General features: G+C 39.6%; 1 protein-coding gene across 7 annotated transcripts in view; it reads left to right on the top strand.

Moving 5' to 3' along the window:
* The window catches only part of CNTNAP5 (contactin associated protein family member 5), a 426,257-nt gene that overhangs the window by 329,167 nt on the left and 81,024 nt on the right, over positions 1-16,066 (top strand). For all 7 annotated transcript variants that reach the window (XR_007359131.2, XM_075117728.1, XM_075117729.1 and 4 more), the window contains one exon: positions 14,637-14,793. Coding sequence is in view for 6 of the 7 variants with exons in the window: in XM_075117728.1 (XP_074973829.1) it covers positions 14,637-14,793 (157 nt within the window). In the remaining variant the exon portion in view is untranslated. The remainder of the gene's footprint in view (positions 1-14,636; positions 14,794-16,066) is intronic.

The raw sequence follows: 16,066 nt of genomic DNA, 5'->3' as shown, positions 1-16,066 counted from the left end.
CAAGCCAATACTGAGCTCTAGTTTCTGTGTCTCCTTAAGTTGAAATTGACTGCATTTGTTTAATGGAGCCTAGTTCCCTCTTTCACTACTTACAACATTAACTACTGACCTTAATTGTAACATGCATGGAGGCAGAATGGCTCAGCAGTTGACATCAGTATTGAATCAACAATTATTTATTTATAGTTGCCCTTTAATGTATTTTAACACTTTAGACTATAAAGAAATTCAATTAGCAGGATTAATGCTTCTGGTGACTGGTAAAATGTGGTTGTATTAGGTATGTGAAGGGAAGCTTGTACCTAGCTAGGTGACTCAGTCTCCAGCTAAATGTTTACCTCCAGATGGGTGTTGTGCCTACTTTGCCCAAACAGTTTGGTCTGTTCCAGAAGATTAGCATGTTCTAGCGGTGCAGAGTGACCATAAATCCCATGTAAATGGTCCCTGGAAATTCTTCCTGCATGGGGAATGTGACAGGGAATAGGGGGAGTGGCCAAGGAGTCTCTGTGCATTGTTGATCCCCTGCTGCCATAATGGTCCCCAGGGTCCACTGCCAGCTAGTGAAGGATAAAGCAACCTTCAGGCTGCCCAGTTGTGCTAGTTACTAGCTAGCAGCTGGTGGCCCCCAGGGGAAAGTAAAGGCAGCTTAAAGACAGCTTTGCACGCAGCCCTGTCTCTGCACAGAGCACAGTGTGGCATCAGTGGTGAGCCAAACCCCATATTACATTGAGGAAATTTCAGACAGCATCGTCATTGACATCTTCAGTTATATTCCTGGTTCTTCTGAATCTAATACATTTGGAGAGCTCCCGTCAGTGTCCCAGAAATGTATCTACTGTAGCTTTCCAATATGGGCACCTTATTGGCTAGATTGTGAGCAGCCCCATACAAGCAAGAGGGGGCACCAAAACCTTCTCTCTGTGTCTTTCCAACCCTATCCGCTTTTTGCTGTTGTGTAGGAGTTAGTCATAATTCCCAGGCTTTAGTTCCTGGTTCACCTAGATTACTACAAGAGAGCAAGGACTCCTGCACTTGCCTTTCCGGATGGCACAGGGAAGGTAGGAAAAGGACAGGGCCATGGAAGTGCTTGGTATGGGAGAGCACAAATCTCACCTACCCTTTCAGAGTTATAGCAGCAGTTACCCTAGCCTGTGCACCTCTCTCTCAGGCAATCCCAGATGCATTGTGCATGCCGGATCCATACAGCCTTTCAGAGCTTTTGCTGGGGCTATGTGCCATCCCGCACTACCCCGGGCGGTTGGTCAGCAGTCATAATCTTGCCTTATGGAATGATCCTAATTTATTATTCGCTAATCAGCCTCCAGGATAGTTGTGGTCAAAACCAGACCAAGTGGGGAGAGTGAATTCCAGAGTTCAGGGCATTCTCTGCAAGGGCCCCTGAAATTTGGAATTCATTCTCCCACCCTTGTCACAAAATGATTCAAATCTGTTGACCTTCAGGGCATGCTGCAAAGCTCATTTATTTCCCCTGGCTTTTGGGTTGGGAGGTATGAGCTGAGCACTAAGATGGGTGCCTGGAGGATTGGGATATGTGCCTGGAGTGACCCTCCATCCCCTTCTTGGCTTCAGGGAGACCATTGGTTTTTGTCTGCAATGCTAGCCTTGTGGTTCAAGCAAAAGCATTTACAGTCCGAGAGCGGCACTTTTAAATGTTTTGAATAAATCCAAATACATAACTAAAATGGATTTTAAGATCTGATTATATTTTGTGAAGTTTTTATGAAGAAAAATAACAGATTTCCCTCAAACTGAAAGCTGATCTTTTGCACCAATTACTATATCTGGTGACATTCCATTTCCACATCTTGTTTCCCAAAGGGTCCTGCCCCAGGTCTTGACATCATGCCAATAGTAAGTATGGGTCAGACCATCAAGTTTTTGCCAGAACTTGTTTATTTCACTGGGGGATTTCTGCTTAAAATATATTAGCCCACTCTGACCCTGGTGAGAGCCGTCATCTGCATCACTTTCACACCAGGTTCAAATGTATTTTGTATATGCAGTTTGCCGTGTTGTAGCTGTGTGAGTCACCCACCCTGTCTCATTTATATATGTAATTTATGTACTGCCATTAATGTGTGCATTTATTCTTCTTATACCAGTTCAGCAATACAGTACATTTATCCAGGATGTCTTTGCCCCATTTGAAATGTAATCATTGCCATGAGAGTCGCTGGTTATAATCCATTTATAGAAATTAAACTGTGATTTTACTCTGAAAAGAGACTCTGTAGAAATGACATTGTCTCAATGATTTCCTGGGCAAATTTGCTCAGTAAATAGATGTTGTTTTCCAACTGCTAGCCCAGCAAAATCAACCTGGGAACTGAAAGTCAAGGTATGTTCTTGCTGGCTCATAAACCAACATTAATAATAAAGAGTGTGCATGCCACATTCCACCCTCAGTTACCCCTGTGCAAAAGACATTGTCTTCAAGCATGCGCTAGAGTAGAGTTAATAGTTCTTCCTGCAATGCCCAAGTCAGAAGAAACTCCAGCTCCCTCTTCCAGAGCTGTGTTGGCTCTGCAGGGGTAACAGGAAGAAGAAGAAGTAAAACCATACTTTTTTCATTAGCTATCAGAGGATAGGACTGCAAATACACACAAGGAGCAGATCTGTTGAGTAAAATAGTTCCATTTTTACCCAGTTGCTTGTCAGAGTAGGAGCAGAAAGAAGATCTAGTGTTAGATCATGTAGTCTCTACCAGAGCTAGTGTAGAATAGGTTCTCACTGTATATTATCCAGTGCCTTGCCCAGTCCAGTATTAATTGTTCCAAACAATGGAGCAGCTAGACCACCTCAAGCTGTGATCTCAGAAACCAAAGCAGATCAGTGGGAGACCATCAAGGAATGCCCCCAGGGGTGATCTCTGCTAGAGGAGAGCTAATCACTAGTATACATTTCTTTCATTTCAGAATTAAAATCTAGTAAGGCTGCCATTTGCTTTCAAAATCCTATTGTTAGAAGGTTTAAGCTGGATCTTTAGTTTTATAGAAGAACTCCAGGGAAAGCCCAGGTGCTGTAGGAAGTGTTGGTGTTCAAGAAAGTGTCACTCTTCCCTCCAAAACAATGCGCTAGAATTTCAATAGGGTGCGCCGTTCTTCTAGAGTTGCTGGTTTTACTGTGAGATATAAACCCAAGATTCTAATCTCTTGTGGTCATCAAAGATCCCATGGCAAGAATAGGAATGTGATTGTCCTACTCAAATTACACCTTCTGTAGCTGTCGGTTATATATTAGTTGAGCAGTACTGAACATATATTAGTCAGACCGTGTACAGAACAAAACAGGCAGCTAAAGGAGGGTAATGTAATTAATACAAATCACTCTGGTTTTATGCAAAAAGAAAAGGAGGACTTGTGGCACCTTAGAGACTAACAAATTTATTTGAGCATAAGCTTTCGTGAGCTTCATACGATGAAGTGAGCTGTAGCTCACGAAAGCTTATGCTCAAATAAATTTGTTAGTCTCTAAGGTGCCACAAGTCCTCCTTTTCTTTTTGCAAATACAGACTAACACGGCTGCTACTCTGAAACCTATGGTTTTATGGAAGATAGATCCTGTCAAACTAACTTGTTATATTTTTGGATGAGATTACAAATTGGGTTGATAAAGGCAATAATGTTGACATAATACACTTAGCCTTCTTTAAGGCATTTGACTTGGTACCACACAACATTTTGATTAAAAAGACTAGAACAATATAAAATTAATATGGCACATATTGGATGGATAAAAACTGGCTACCTGATAGGCCTCAAAATGTAACTGTAAACAGGGAATCTTCATCTTGTAAGTCTGTTTCCAGGTCGGTCCTCCAGGGATCAGTTCTCAGCCTTACGCTATTTAATATCTTTATCAATGACCTAGAAGAACACACAAAATCATCACTGATAAACTTTGCAGATGCTGTAAATATTGGGGGAATGGTAAATACTGAAGAGGATAGGTCACTGATACAGAGTGACTTAGATCACTTGGTAAACTGAGTGTAAGCAAACAGTATGTGTTTTAATATAGCTAAATGTAAATGTATACATCCGGAAGAAAGAATGTTGGCCACACTTATAGAATGGAGGACTCTATCCCAGGAAGTACTGACTTTGAAAAGAGATTTGGGGGTTGTGATGAATAATCAGCTGAACAAGAGTCGCAGTGTGACACAATGGCCAAAAGAGCCAACAAGATCCTGGAACACATAAACAGGGGAATCTCTAGTAGGAGCAGAAAGGTTATTTTAGCCCTGTATTGGGCACTGGTATGACTCCTGCTCTAACACTGTGTCCTGTTCTGCTGCCCACAATTCAAGAAGGATGTTGATAAATTGGAGAGGGTTCAGAGAAGAGCCCCAAGCATGATAAAAGGATTAGAAACGATCTATTTAATTTAACAAAGAGAAGGTTTGTGGGTGACCTGATCATAGTCTATAAGTACCTACATGGGAAGCAAATAATTGATAATGGGTTCTTCATTCTAACAGAGAATGTTATAACATGATCCAAAAAGAAAAGGAGTACTTGTGGCACCTTAGAGACTAACCAATTTATTTGAGCATGAGCTTTCGTGAGCCACAGCTCACTTCATCAGATGTGTACCGTGGAATGTGTTCCACGGTACACATCTGATGAAGTGAGCTGTGGCTCACGAAAGCTCATGCTCAAATAAATTGGTTAGTCTCTAAGGTGCCACAAGTACTCCTTTTCTTTTTGCGAATACAGACTAACACGGCTGTTCCTCTGAAACCTGTCATAACATGATCCAGTGGCTGGAAGTTGAAGTTAGATAAATTCAGAGTGGAAATAAGGCATAATTTTTTATGAGAGAGTAATTAACCATTGGAACAATTTAAATCAAGATTGGATGTTTTTCCAAAAGATATGCTCTAAGAATTATTTTGAGGAAGTTCTGTGGCCCACATATTACCGGAAGTAGATTTCATTGGTCCCTTCTAGCCTTGGGATCTATGGATCTTTGAAACCTTGCCTTCAAGGTTTCACACCTTCCAGCATCTGCAAAACACAAGGCAGGGCTTCTATAGATAACAGCCTCCTTCACTCTGCAACCATGATTCATCCCCAAAACAGATCCATCCTATGCACTGGATGAGGAAGGGAACCTGTGGAAAAATCCAGGATTAAGGCTACTGTGCAACTTTTGAGTGCATGACTTTGCAACCTTAGTGTTCTTTTAACATAGTTGTGTGTGTGAGTGTGTGTGTGTGTGTGAGAGAGAGAGAGATTTCTTGGTTTTAAAAAAAATCACACTGAAAACACAGAAATTCTATCATGTTATATCATATTGACACACACACAGTGAGTCATCAGCAGGGATGGAACCCATTGATCCACCACACAGACCTCTGTCATTTGAGCTACTTGAGTAACTGATGGCAACAGTAGGTTGTAAACCTCTTTGTGGGCCAGCACTGAGACTTACATTTTGCTAGTGGGTTTCATGGACAGAACAGGCATGGTGAGGCTTCCAGGTTCTGGAGGGATGTGTTCTCTCGAGGTCACTGACCCAGTCTTTGCCAACCAGTCCCTGCCTCCCCTCCCCCACATCTCTCAGTCCTAGTCTTCCTGTCTCCTTCCCCAAGCGGTTCCAACCTCTCCTCGTCTCCCACCTCGGCTCTCAGCCCAGACTCTTTGCCCAGACAGACACACTTTCTTTCCTTGGCTTCCAGCCTCCTTGCCCAACGGGTCACAGTCTCCCTCCAACTTGCCATCACAATTTTTGTCTCCTCTCCCCTCATTCAGTTCCAGTCTCACCAGGCCTCGTGGCCCAATCTCCTCTTTCCCCTCCCTTCCCCCCACCCCGTGGCCCCTCTGCATTCAAGTCAGATGGTGTTCTCATCCATGCTGCCTGGGCTCCAGTTGCAGAGGAGGGGTGCTGCATAGACAGCAGAGAAGAGACAGGCTTCCCTGCTCTGTCGTGTTGCCTGTCCCTACCCTAGTCCGGAAGGGCTGCAAGGGAATGGAGCACGCTCAGTGTACATGGAACCATCTACAATTTTAGCTACTAAGCTCCAAGTCTCTATTGGGCATATGAAAATATATTTAGGCAGATTTTCACAAGAAAAACAAAAGGTACTATCATTATAGAAGGGACCACCCCTTGACAAACTCCAAGTCTTTGCTCCAAAGCATGGGGTACTGCTTCTCAAAACATGGTGAGCAGAATTTTTTTAGCATTGCAAAACAACGTATTTATCCGTAGTGTTGGTCTTGAAAATAGCTGTACCGTTTTGGCTGAGAGTTTCCCAAAATACTCAGGCAGACACCTGACATGGAATATTTCAGTCCAAAAGTTAAAGTTTGGAAAAGTTATAAGCAACTGAAAACAGGTTCTTATAATGGGAAATACTGGGCAACCTTCATAATAGTCAGTGCTATCATCCTCATCTGCAATGTATGATGGATAATTTGTTGTATGAAGTCAATGGGACTTGCTGTGTCAATAGTTTATGAAGCAGGATTTAATGTTCTGTAAAAATGCAAGATATTATCGAGAATGGACCTAGATGCAGAATTCATATCCAAAGTTTTGGATTTGGCCTGCTATAGAAATGTTGTTCAGACACAAAACTTAGTTCTGGATATAGATTTCACCTTCCCTATCATTCACGTTGGTTCAGATCTGGGATTTTGGTTGCAGTACATCTCTAGCATTATTGTGAAATTGTCCTTCATGATAGTACAGTAGGTAACACATCACATCTCTTATTGCCGCCTGCTACTTATCAGTTGTACTTATTGGGCTGCCAGCAAACTTAAAAGAAGCAAAGGTCCTGTGGTTATTTACCATTGTTCTGGCCGCTCTCTTCTGGGGTAATGGCATGTTAACATCTACTACAGTAAGAACAGAGCATTTTATGATACTTGCTAATCTGGAGGGAGATGCAGTTTCTCTGCTGAAGAGATAAATACACAAACAAACATTAATGCTGTTTTTCTTTAGCAAACAAACAAAATTATTCCAACATGGGACTGTATGTGGCAGGGTTACCACAATAATTATAAAGAAGCTGTTAGCAAACTAATGCCTTCCATTTTTTTGAAACTACTCTCTTAGTAACAAAAGAATTATAAAATTAGGGTCAGATTCTGCCACCATTACACAGAATAGTATTTTTCTCCGGGAGCAATTCCATTTAAATTAATAGGAGCATTTGTGAGTAAAGATGCCAAAATCTGGTCTTTACTGAAATTGAATTTATTGGGCACCACAAACTATTCGCTAGCAGGATCTTTGTATGATATATTATGTTGCCTGATTTACTGAGCTGTTGAGCTCCTACAACTCCCAATGAGGTCATTACTCATCATCTCTAATAACTAGGGCAGTGATGTATGTGTGTTATTTTTGAGAGACAAATAGAGACAATGGAACATAATTATACAATTGCTGTGAAGGAGCACAATGAGAGATTTTGAAAGAAGAGAGTGACCAAAAGACAGTCACTACTAGTATGTTGGGGAAAAAATGAAAGAAACAAGCATTAAAGCATGTTTCATGTGAAACCAGCATAGTATAAAGGAAAACCAGCTGGATGGATTAGCTGCTTGTTTATTAGAATCAACACATTTTGTTAAAGGGAGCCATGTTCGCTTTTATTTTTATTTGTTTGTTTGTTTGATGTTAGTACCTTTTTACAAGAGAAAAATATCCCAGGCTTTACCAAATCAATCACTCAGTGAGGAAATAGGACCAGATAGATTCTCAGGTGTAGAGCTATATTGACTCTCACATCAGAGAAACGATGCCAGTTTACTCCAGCTGAGGAACTGAGTATGGTAGTAGGAAACAAGAAGCACAGACAGTTCAACTATTGCGGATTCTCAAATACAGGAAGGCACATAATGGCTAATATGGAAAAGACTAAAATCATATTCCTTTGTGTCATTAGTTGTTCCCCAAAATATCTGAGCTGTCATTTAAACCAACATAGAGTATGCTTAGTTAACACTGTAGTGCTGGTTGAATTTTTCATTGAAAAAAATGACCCTTTTTAAAAACACAACATTTTTCACAACAAACTCTAAATGTTACAGAAACTTTCTGTTTTCCATGACATTTTCCCAATTTTTGCTGTAATTTTTACTAAAATTGTTTTAATTTTTTTCATTTACCACAAATATTTATTTTTCTTACTGAAAGTGGGTTTTTTGATAAATGAGAAATTTCAACAACTATTTTGACTTAAAAAAAAAAAGTTAGGTAGAGAACTAACATGGAAAATTTAGCAGAAAATTGGTCCACCCCAAACTTTGTGAAACTGAAAGAACTTTGAAATTTCCAAGCTATTTGCAAAGTTGTTTCATGCTTTTTGAGCTGCTCTGTAACACTGTTTTAACTAAGAACAGAATTTGGCCTCTGGACTCCAGGGCAATGCTACCACATATGTTTAAAAATCATCATCAAGGCAAATCCTAAAGCTATGTGGTCTCCTCACAGATCAAGCATCACCTGAGTTGATCTCTAGTCAGGTCCTTAAGACAGTCTGGTTGGACATTTAGTCTATGTCCATCACTAGCAATCTTGTTAGGTCACTGAAACTTTTGCAATCATGTGATTATCAGCCATATAGCAGCATTCCTTGGCAAACGCACTTTGTAATTTGTGTGTCTTCCGTCCTAATAATATGTAAATACCAGGAAAGCTGCCAAGAGCAAACCAGTGCTGATGGAGGCAGTTGCTAGGTTCAGCTACAAATACTATCCTCATTGCTGATCTTGTTCTTTCACTTAATATGGATCAGCTGATGAAAATGACAATCAAAAACATCAATCTACTGCTTTCAGCCTTCTTTGGCACCCAGGTTTCACTGGGCTACAACAGAATTGGGATTACCATGGTTGTATATTTTAAATAGCAACTGTCTAAGTGTCAATATCTGTCTGTCTCAGTGCTTTCTGTTCTGTGTAACATTTGGGGTTTCCAGTGAGCCATTTCTAGGTATGGATATTGTGTGTTTAAAATGGTTAGTACAAACATATGTTTTAGATGGTTCTCTCTGTGTTCTAGCTCAGAATTGCCTTTGATTGCTTTTCCAATTCTGAGATCAATTTTAAGTGGCTCTTTTCATATGTGGATCTTTCTATTAAAGTAAGAGAAAATAGCAGATTTAAGATATTCTGCTTGTTTGGGGTCATTGTGTTGTATGAAAAAATAAAACCATTATATTGAATTCAGTTAGTTGCCGCTTTACCATGGTTTGATTCTTTCTAAGAAAATGATGAACATGAAAATGCCTGAACAAAATTATTTCAGTGTAACATGGTCCCAATATTTCAACAGACAACTAACAATACATTAACTTTCTGTGTCTGTGGAAAAGATCTTTAATTGACTTATTCCTATTGATTCTGAAATCCTAGAAGCCTGCCTGTATTAGTGGTGTACGATCATTGAAGTCAGAAAATAGGTTTGAACAGCATAGGAGCTTAATGTGGGATTCAATTTATCTTATTACGTTTCCATCATTAGACTCTGCTTGTAATAGCAACAAAAGGCTCTCTGGGAAATGATGCAAACAGATCTTGACAAATACTCTAAATACAATATTGTTATAGGTATATGGCTCCAGTTTAACTCTAAAAATGCAATCCTAAATGCTAATGGTAAGGTTCTGCTCTCAGCTCCAGTGCTCCACAGAGTCACCGTGGATTTATTTCTGTGTAATAATTTCATCCTAAAGCCTTATGAAACAACACTGTTTGGAACGTAGCCTTCTGAATGACTACATGCAGTAAGTGTATTTACAAGAGAAATGTTTGTATTATTTAATATCACAAAAAGGCCTAAAAACTCAATGGGCCAGGAAAAAAAATCGACTAGTACAACTCTCAAAAGGAAATTGAGTGAGCAAACATCAGTTTGTGTGCCTATTTGCACATTTGGTTTCTATGCACTCACAAATTGGACAGGTGAATGTTTGGAATGCTGTCACTGAAAATGCCTGAACATTCACCCCAAACCCATAAAAAATGGTTTTAAAAATATCTCACATGCATATCTGGCTACATACTGGTCCTTAGGCAAAGTATTGAGTAAACTGAGGAGAACGGGGAACTCTATGGGTTTTAAGAGTACGAAAAACTTTCCCATAAACTATCTATAGGGCATGGGACACCTGTATGACCATTATTACCTTCCATAAATGCCCCCTAAATCCAGATTTTGGGTAATAGTTAATTGATCTTCTTTCTGTGCCTCCAACCTCCTGCCATTTATGTTTAGAGGGAACTACAATGAAGCACTTCTCCATTGCTGGAGTGCCCCTAATGGCCTTTTGGGGTATGTCTACAGTGCAGTTAAAAATCCGCAGCTGGCCATTGGCAGCTGACTGAGGCTCGCAAGGCTCAGGGGGAGGGTCCCAGCCTGAGCACGAACATCTACACCAAAGTTAAACAGCTCCTTAATTCAAGTCAGTTGGCATGGGCCAGCCATGAATGTCTAACTGCAGTGTAAACATACCTTTGGTGGCCTGCACCCTCCAGACTGCTAGACAATGGGATCTTTTCTATAGAGGCTTGTGATAAAATAGACTTGATATGGAGAACGCAGTAGACAACACTTGAGTGATCTTCTTAAGCAGCATTGGCCAGGTGCTACAAGGTGCTGTGCATCTGCTGCAGGGTGGGTGTGCAGTGTGAGTGAATCATGTCCAGTGCCTGGCAGGAAGAAGCAGGACTGACCCCCACATCACTGAATTCCACTATTGTGCAAATTTTCATCTGTTACATTTTTGCATAGGTTGGGTGTGTCTGAACCCATAACAAGCAAGCATTTGGTTTATTATAAAACAGCCTCTAAAATCAATTCCTTTATTCAGTGCCACCTGTTGATTTAAATTCATTTTTGGCATTCAAGTAGAGAATGCTTTGCACCTTTGTAAGAATGTTTGCTGGTGTGGGTAAAAATAGGAGTGTAAATTAGTTTGTTGAGGCCCCTGCATAATAAAAACACACACTGCCACTGCTTCGCTGGAAATGTAATATCTTTGTCTTCTAGAGGATTTGTTTAACCACACAAATATGGGGCTTATGCAGCTTGTGAAGAAACGTATTGTAGGAAATTAAATCGCCAGCTCTTCTATCCGTGTTTTGGGATGTTGTATTTAACATTTATTGCCTCTCTCCAGTTGCTCTGTTTCCCCTTCAGAGCACTAGCATTAACAATAACAAAAACCCTAATGGTCCATTATGAGTTAACTTTTCGTCTGTTATGACTAGAGGAAAAATGTACTGAATGGAATGCATCTATTTGTACAATAGGCTTTTGTCTTCTATTCTGGACAACATAAATAACTGAAGTATTGAATGACAATACTTTACAATGAGTGGTCGTTTATTCAGGGAAATTTAAAATGGCTTTCCAACTCAGTAAGGTCCTCATTGGCCTGTGGGACCAAAATCATCCCTGGGATAACACCATTGACCTCAGAGGTTTTACAGCAACGAGGAATTTAGTTCATTTGGGGGAAGGTTTTGTTGTTATACAATGAATAGTGAAGACTATGTAACTAATGACAATCTATTGCTATTGACATTCAAGAATGAAGCTTGACATCTCCTGGCCAAATTCTGATCTCAGTTGCACTATTTACTCCAGATCTACACCACCGTGACTACATAAGCTCTAAATGACGGTACTGTGGAATGGCATGAAACTGATGTAACTAAGATCAGAGAAAAGAACAGGAGGACTTGAGGCACCTTAGAGACGAACAAATTTATTTGAGCATAAGCTTTCGTGAGCTGAAGTGAGCTGTAGCTCACGAAAGCTTATGCTCAAATAAATTTGTTCGTCTCTAAGGTGCCACAAGTACTCCTTTTCTTTTTGCAGATAGACACTAACACGGCTGCTACTCTGAAACCTAAGATCAGAGAGACATCTCATTATTATTACTAATTATTTGTATTCCTGGAGTGTCTAGGACCCTGATTCAGTAAATCACTTACATGGAATTTAAGCACATGTTAAGTACTTTGCTGAGATGATTACTCACATGTTTAAAATTAAGCACATGCTAAAGTGTTCTGCTGAATCAGGGCCTAGAATTGAACGGGTCTCATTTTCCCTGGCATTGCAATTGATTTCCGTGGGACTACTCAGGAAGTAAGTTGCTACTGATCTTGAGAAAGGGTGGCAGAATTGGGCATTATAAAGAGAAACCTAGAAAAGATATATATATATAGTCCATTCCCCTGCTAATGCAAGACTATTCCACACAATAGGCGCTTTATTTGGTCTAGTTTTAAATTACTCAAGCGATGGTGTTGCTTCCAATTTGAGCATCTATATCATAATTTTGTTGGTTGTTTGGTTTAGTTCAATAAAATACATGTAGTAGAACATGAAGAAAACATAATAAAAATGTTCATTCTTACTACCCAGGGATGGCTCTTCATCAGTATGTTATGCTTCAGTTTAATGACCCTGGCAAGCAAGCATTAAAACCCAGATTGATTTTGATTAATGCACGCTATTATTTGCTGTTAGCTCAGAGGTTTTAGTTTATTTAAATAGATTTTTTTCCAGAATGAGCAATTTTTTTTAATTAGATGAACTATTTCTATATAATGTCTGTTTCAGTTGCCAGTCAAATTATCCTCTTACTCGGCAAGCATTCTCATTCCAAGGTTTATCAAGTAATTGCCCAGTACAGTGATGGTGGACCTCTTTCACCTATCATAATGATTCACTTTTGTAACATAGTTTAGTTATTATCTAGCTTCTTGCTGAAAAGCAACAACAACAAAAATCCAAGATCAAAAATGAAGCATGTTGATAATAATATATGGTAAGACCTAAATTGCGTAAACACATTTTAGTAGGCTGCATCCATAAACCATCTTGCACTTTCTTTTCTATAATGAGCACCAGTGGGCATTGGTCAAAGTCCACGGGTCCTAATTGCTGGTGTCATGAGAACAGTGTTGTTTTGTTAGTTTTATATTTTTTTCCAAGTATTTACATTACACTATTCTAAGGTTAAAGAGAAAAGATGTATGAGCTCAGCTGTGCTGAGTTCATCTTAAACTCAACTTAACTAGGCCCTAACGTTCATTATTAACCTTGATCATGTTTCACATTCTAGAGTTTCTTGCCTTGCATAATTAGGAATAGTCCTTGCTAATATTTTCAGTGAAAGAGCTGTATAGACCAATATTGTTCCATATTATTACTGCAGTTTTGTTTATTTTTTCCAAGCTTCTAAGATCAAAACACCTGGAGCAAAATTTAGCAAAATTGATGTATCTACCTTTTTTGTAATGGATTAAATGCCTTGATTTAGGGATTACAAAATTGATAACAAGTTGACCGTCCAGGAAGACAAAATTTAATTTTAGGAAATTATTAATCCATTGATTTCAGGATGTCTGCAATGTGGTTACTGCCTCTGTTGATTAATGCCTAATATTTGATGTACTGTATAACATATTATGCATTTAAAATGTAAATAATCTTGGTTATATTTAGAGCACACAGAGTTTAGAGCTCCCATGGGTAAAAGATAATCACATAGGGTGAAATTCACTTCACCATAGATCTTTTGCAGTGTTCCAGGGGGCTTTGTATGGTGAATTTTCCCCCCAGAGCATATATAATAAAAAGCCTGGCCCTGCTCCCATTTTACAGTCCATGGGAATTTTGAGTCCATTTCTTGGAGACTTGCAAACCAGGAGGCCCCTTGAGTAACAATAATGATATTTGTGATTCATAGAGAAAAATGGCGGCCTAAAAAGAGGATTTGCCATATCCTGGATAAGATCATTGGTATTGGTGATAGTGAATACCTAGTGCTTCAATACAGTTGTAGAATGCTGTACAGGGTGGGGAAATTGTTTCCTGTCTCCTCCAGTGAATAGATCAAACTCTGATGCCATGAACTATATTACCCTATCACAGTGGTGGATCCAAAAGCAAGAGAAGCACTTGTAGGAGTTATTTGCAACTGGAACATCCCCAGCTTCTGAGATATAATTGGAAGGAGAACATAAGCTAACTAGATAGGTAGTCCCTCCATCTTTCTCTCCAAGCTATAAGCATGATCTTAAAATGTCCATTTCCTCCCTCTCTCTCTCTCTGTCTGCTCAGTACCCACTAGAACAGACTGAAAAGGAACACAGGAAACTAAAAGGCACAGGTGTAGCCCATATGATTATTGCTATCTTACCAAGTGCTCTACAGGATGAAATAGAGCCACACCTACTTGTCTAGCAGTTGCCTCTTGTGAACTTTGCAGTTTGCATCTGAGGGTATGTCCACACAATAAAAGCTTTGCATAGTTTAGCCTACCTGAGCTAGTTTGAACCAGCTAGTGTGGGTAACGATAGCAGAGAAGACAGCATAGCTCAGGCTTCAGTGTGGATAGTACAAGCTTGGCATGAACCCTGGGTACATCCTTGGGTTGCTAGTTTGTGCTTTGCTGTCTTCACTGCTGCTGTTTCCTACACTAGCCAGACTATCAGCTAGTCTATGCACAGTTTTTGCTGTGTAGACACACCCTTAGTGTACTCTGTATGGTGCTCAGCTTCACTTTAACACATTTACTTCCAGTGCAATGTGCTCATCACAGGTCTGTCATCTTTTCCCCTCCTCTCATCCAGATGGAATGCCATATGTTTGGTGGGTTGGCCGTGCCAATGAAAAGCATCCTTACTGGGGAGGATCTCTTCCTGGAGTTCAGCAATGTGCCTGTGGACTGGAAGAAAGTTGTCTGGATATGAGATATTTCTGCAACTGTGATGCTGATAAAGAAGAATGGTAATTATGCTAAGAAATTTTATATATCGTATGTGTGGAGAGATGGGGGTGGGGTAGTAAAGGATGATGGGGAGCTGAATCCTGTGCTAATTTATACCAGGTATAAACTGATTTGTTTCAGGGCAATTAAATGGGGAGTGAATTTAGCATAGAATTTGCTCTTATTTAAAGCACAGCTTTTCAGTCAAACAAAGACAAGGCTTCTATCGGACACAGTATTCCAGTGTGAATAGCATGTTAGAAAACATTCTGCCTTAGGTTACACTTGGGCAGCTCTGTTGCAGTCTGTGGGTTAAATCATGACATTTTTACTTGGTCAAAATTTCCATTGACTTCGGTTAGAGGATTGCCTGATAAAGACTTCAGGAATTTAGACTCCTCAGTGTCACTGAGGGAAGAGTTTGGGCCTCAGACAATAATTTTTAGGTGAAGGTAGGAGCAGAGGAAGTATAGTCTACCAGAAGGGTTTGTAAGCAAATAATTTAAATTTCTATATGTGCCTGGATCTTCTATGTCTGCCTGATCCAACGCCGAATGAATATGGTGGAAAGACCCCCTTTGATTTCAGTGCACTTTGGATTAGGTCTTATAGGAGGGTTTATACCTATAAAGTATATATTCAAAACCCTATGTAAACTGAATCTCTGTCCACTGAATGTTCCCTGATGCTGGAAAAAAATGTGAATGTAAACTCTTCCTTTTACCCTCTGTTCACTTTAAAGACTCTTAGCTGCTGACAGAGAGCCAGTCTGAGTATTTTCAAATTAATTTCATATTCTATAGAGGATTAGAAATGACAGACATGGTTGTTGAAAGCACAAGGACTTTCATCTGAAACACAATAAAAAATGTACATGAAACCAGAAAACAGGGATAATCCACAGATGTCAGTTGTTCTGCTTTATTTAAAAAAAAATATTTATAAGACTTAATAGATCATCAACAAAAATTGGAGAGAAAATACATACCATATATCATAATATGTCATCATATTTAAAATAGTATCTACATTTCCTCTAGGAAACCCTAATTTGGGAGAAATTAAAGGACACAATAAAACAGTGCATGGAGCTAGCAATATAAAGATACACACCCAACTATTCAAACGTCACCAGTTATTTCGAGGACCTCGCTTTTTGGGTGCCCAACTTGTAGCACTTAAAAAGGGCCTGATTTTCAGAAAGAGTGGAGCACCCACATTTTGAAAATCTGGCCCTTAGATGTCTCAGATTGAGCACCACAAAGTCCTTAGTCAGTTTTGAAAATCTTGGTC

This window comes from Caretta caretta, chromosome 11 (assembly GCF_965140235.1).
Source record: "Caretta caretta isolate rCarCar2 chromosome 11, rCarCar1.hap1, whole genome shotgun sequence".
NCBI classification, from domain to species: domain Eukaryota; kingdom Metazoa; phylum Chordata; order Testudines; family Cheloniidae; genus Caretta; species Caretta caretta.
The sequence above is the reverse complement of the archived record's forward strand: the minus strand, read 5'-3'. Positions and strand labels throughout refer to the sequence as shown.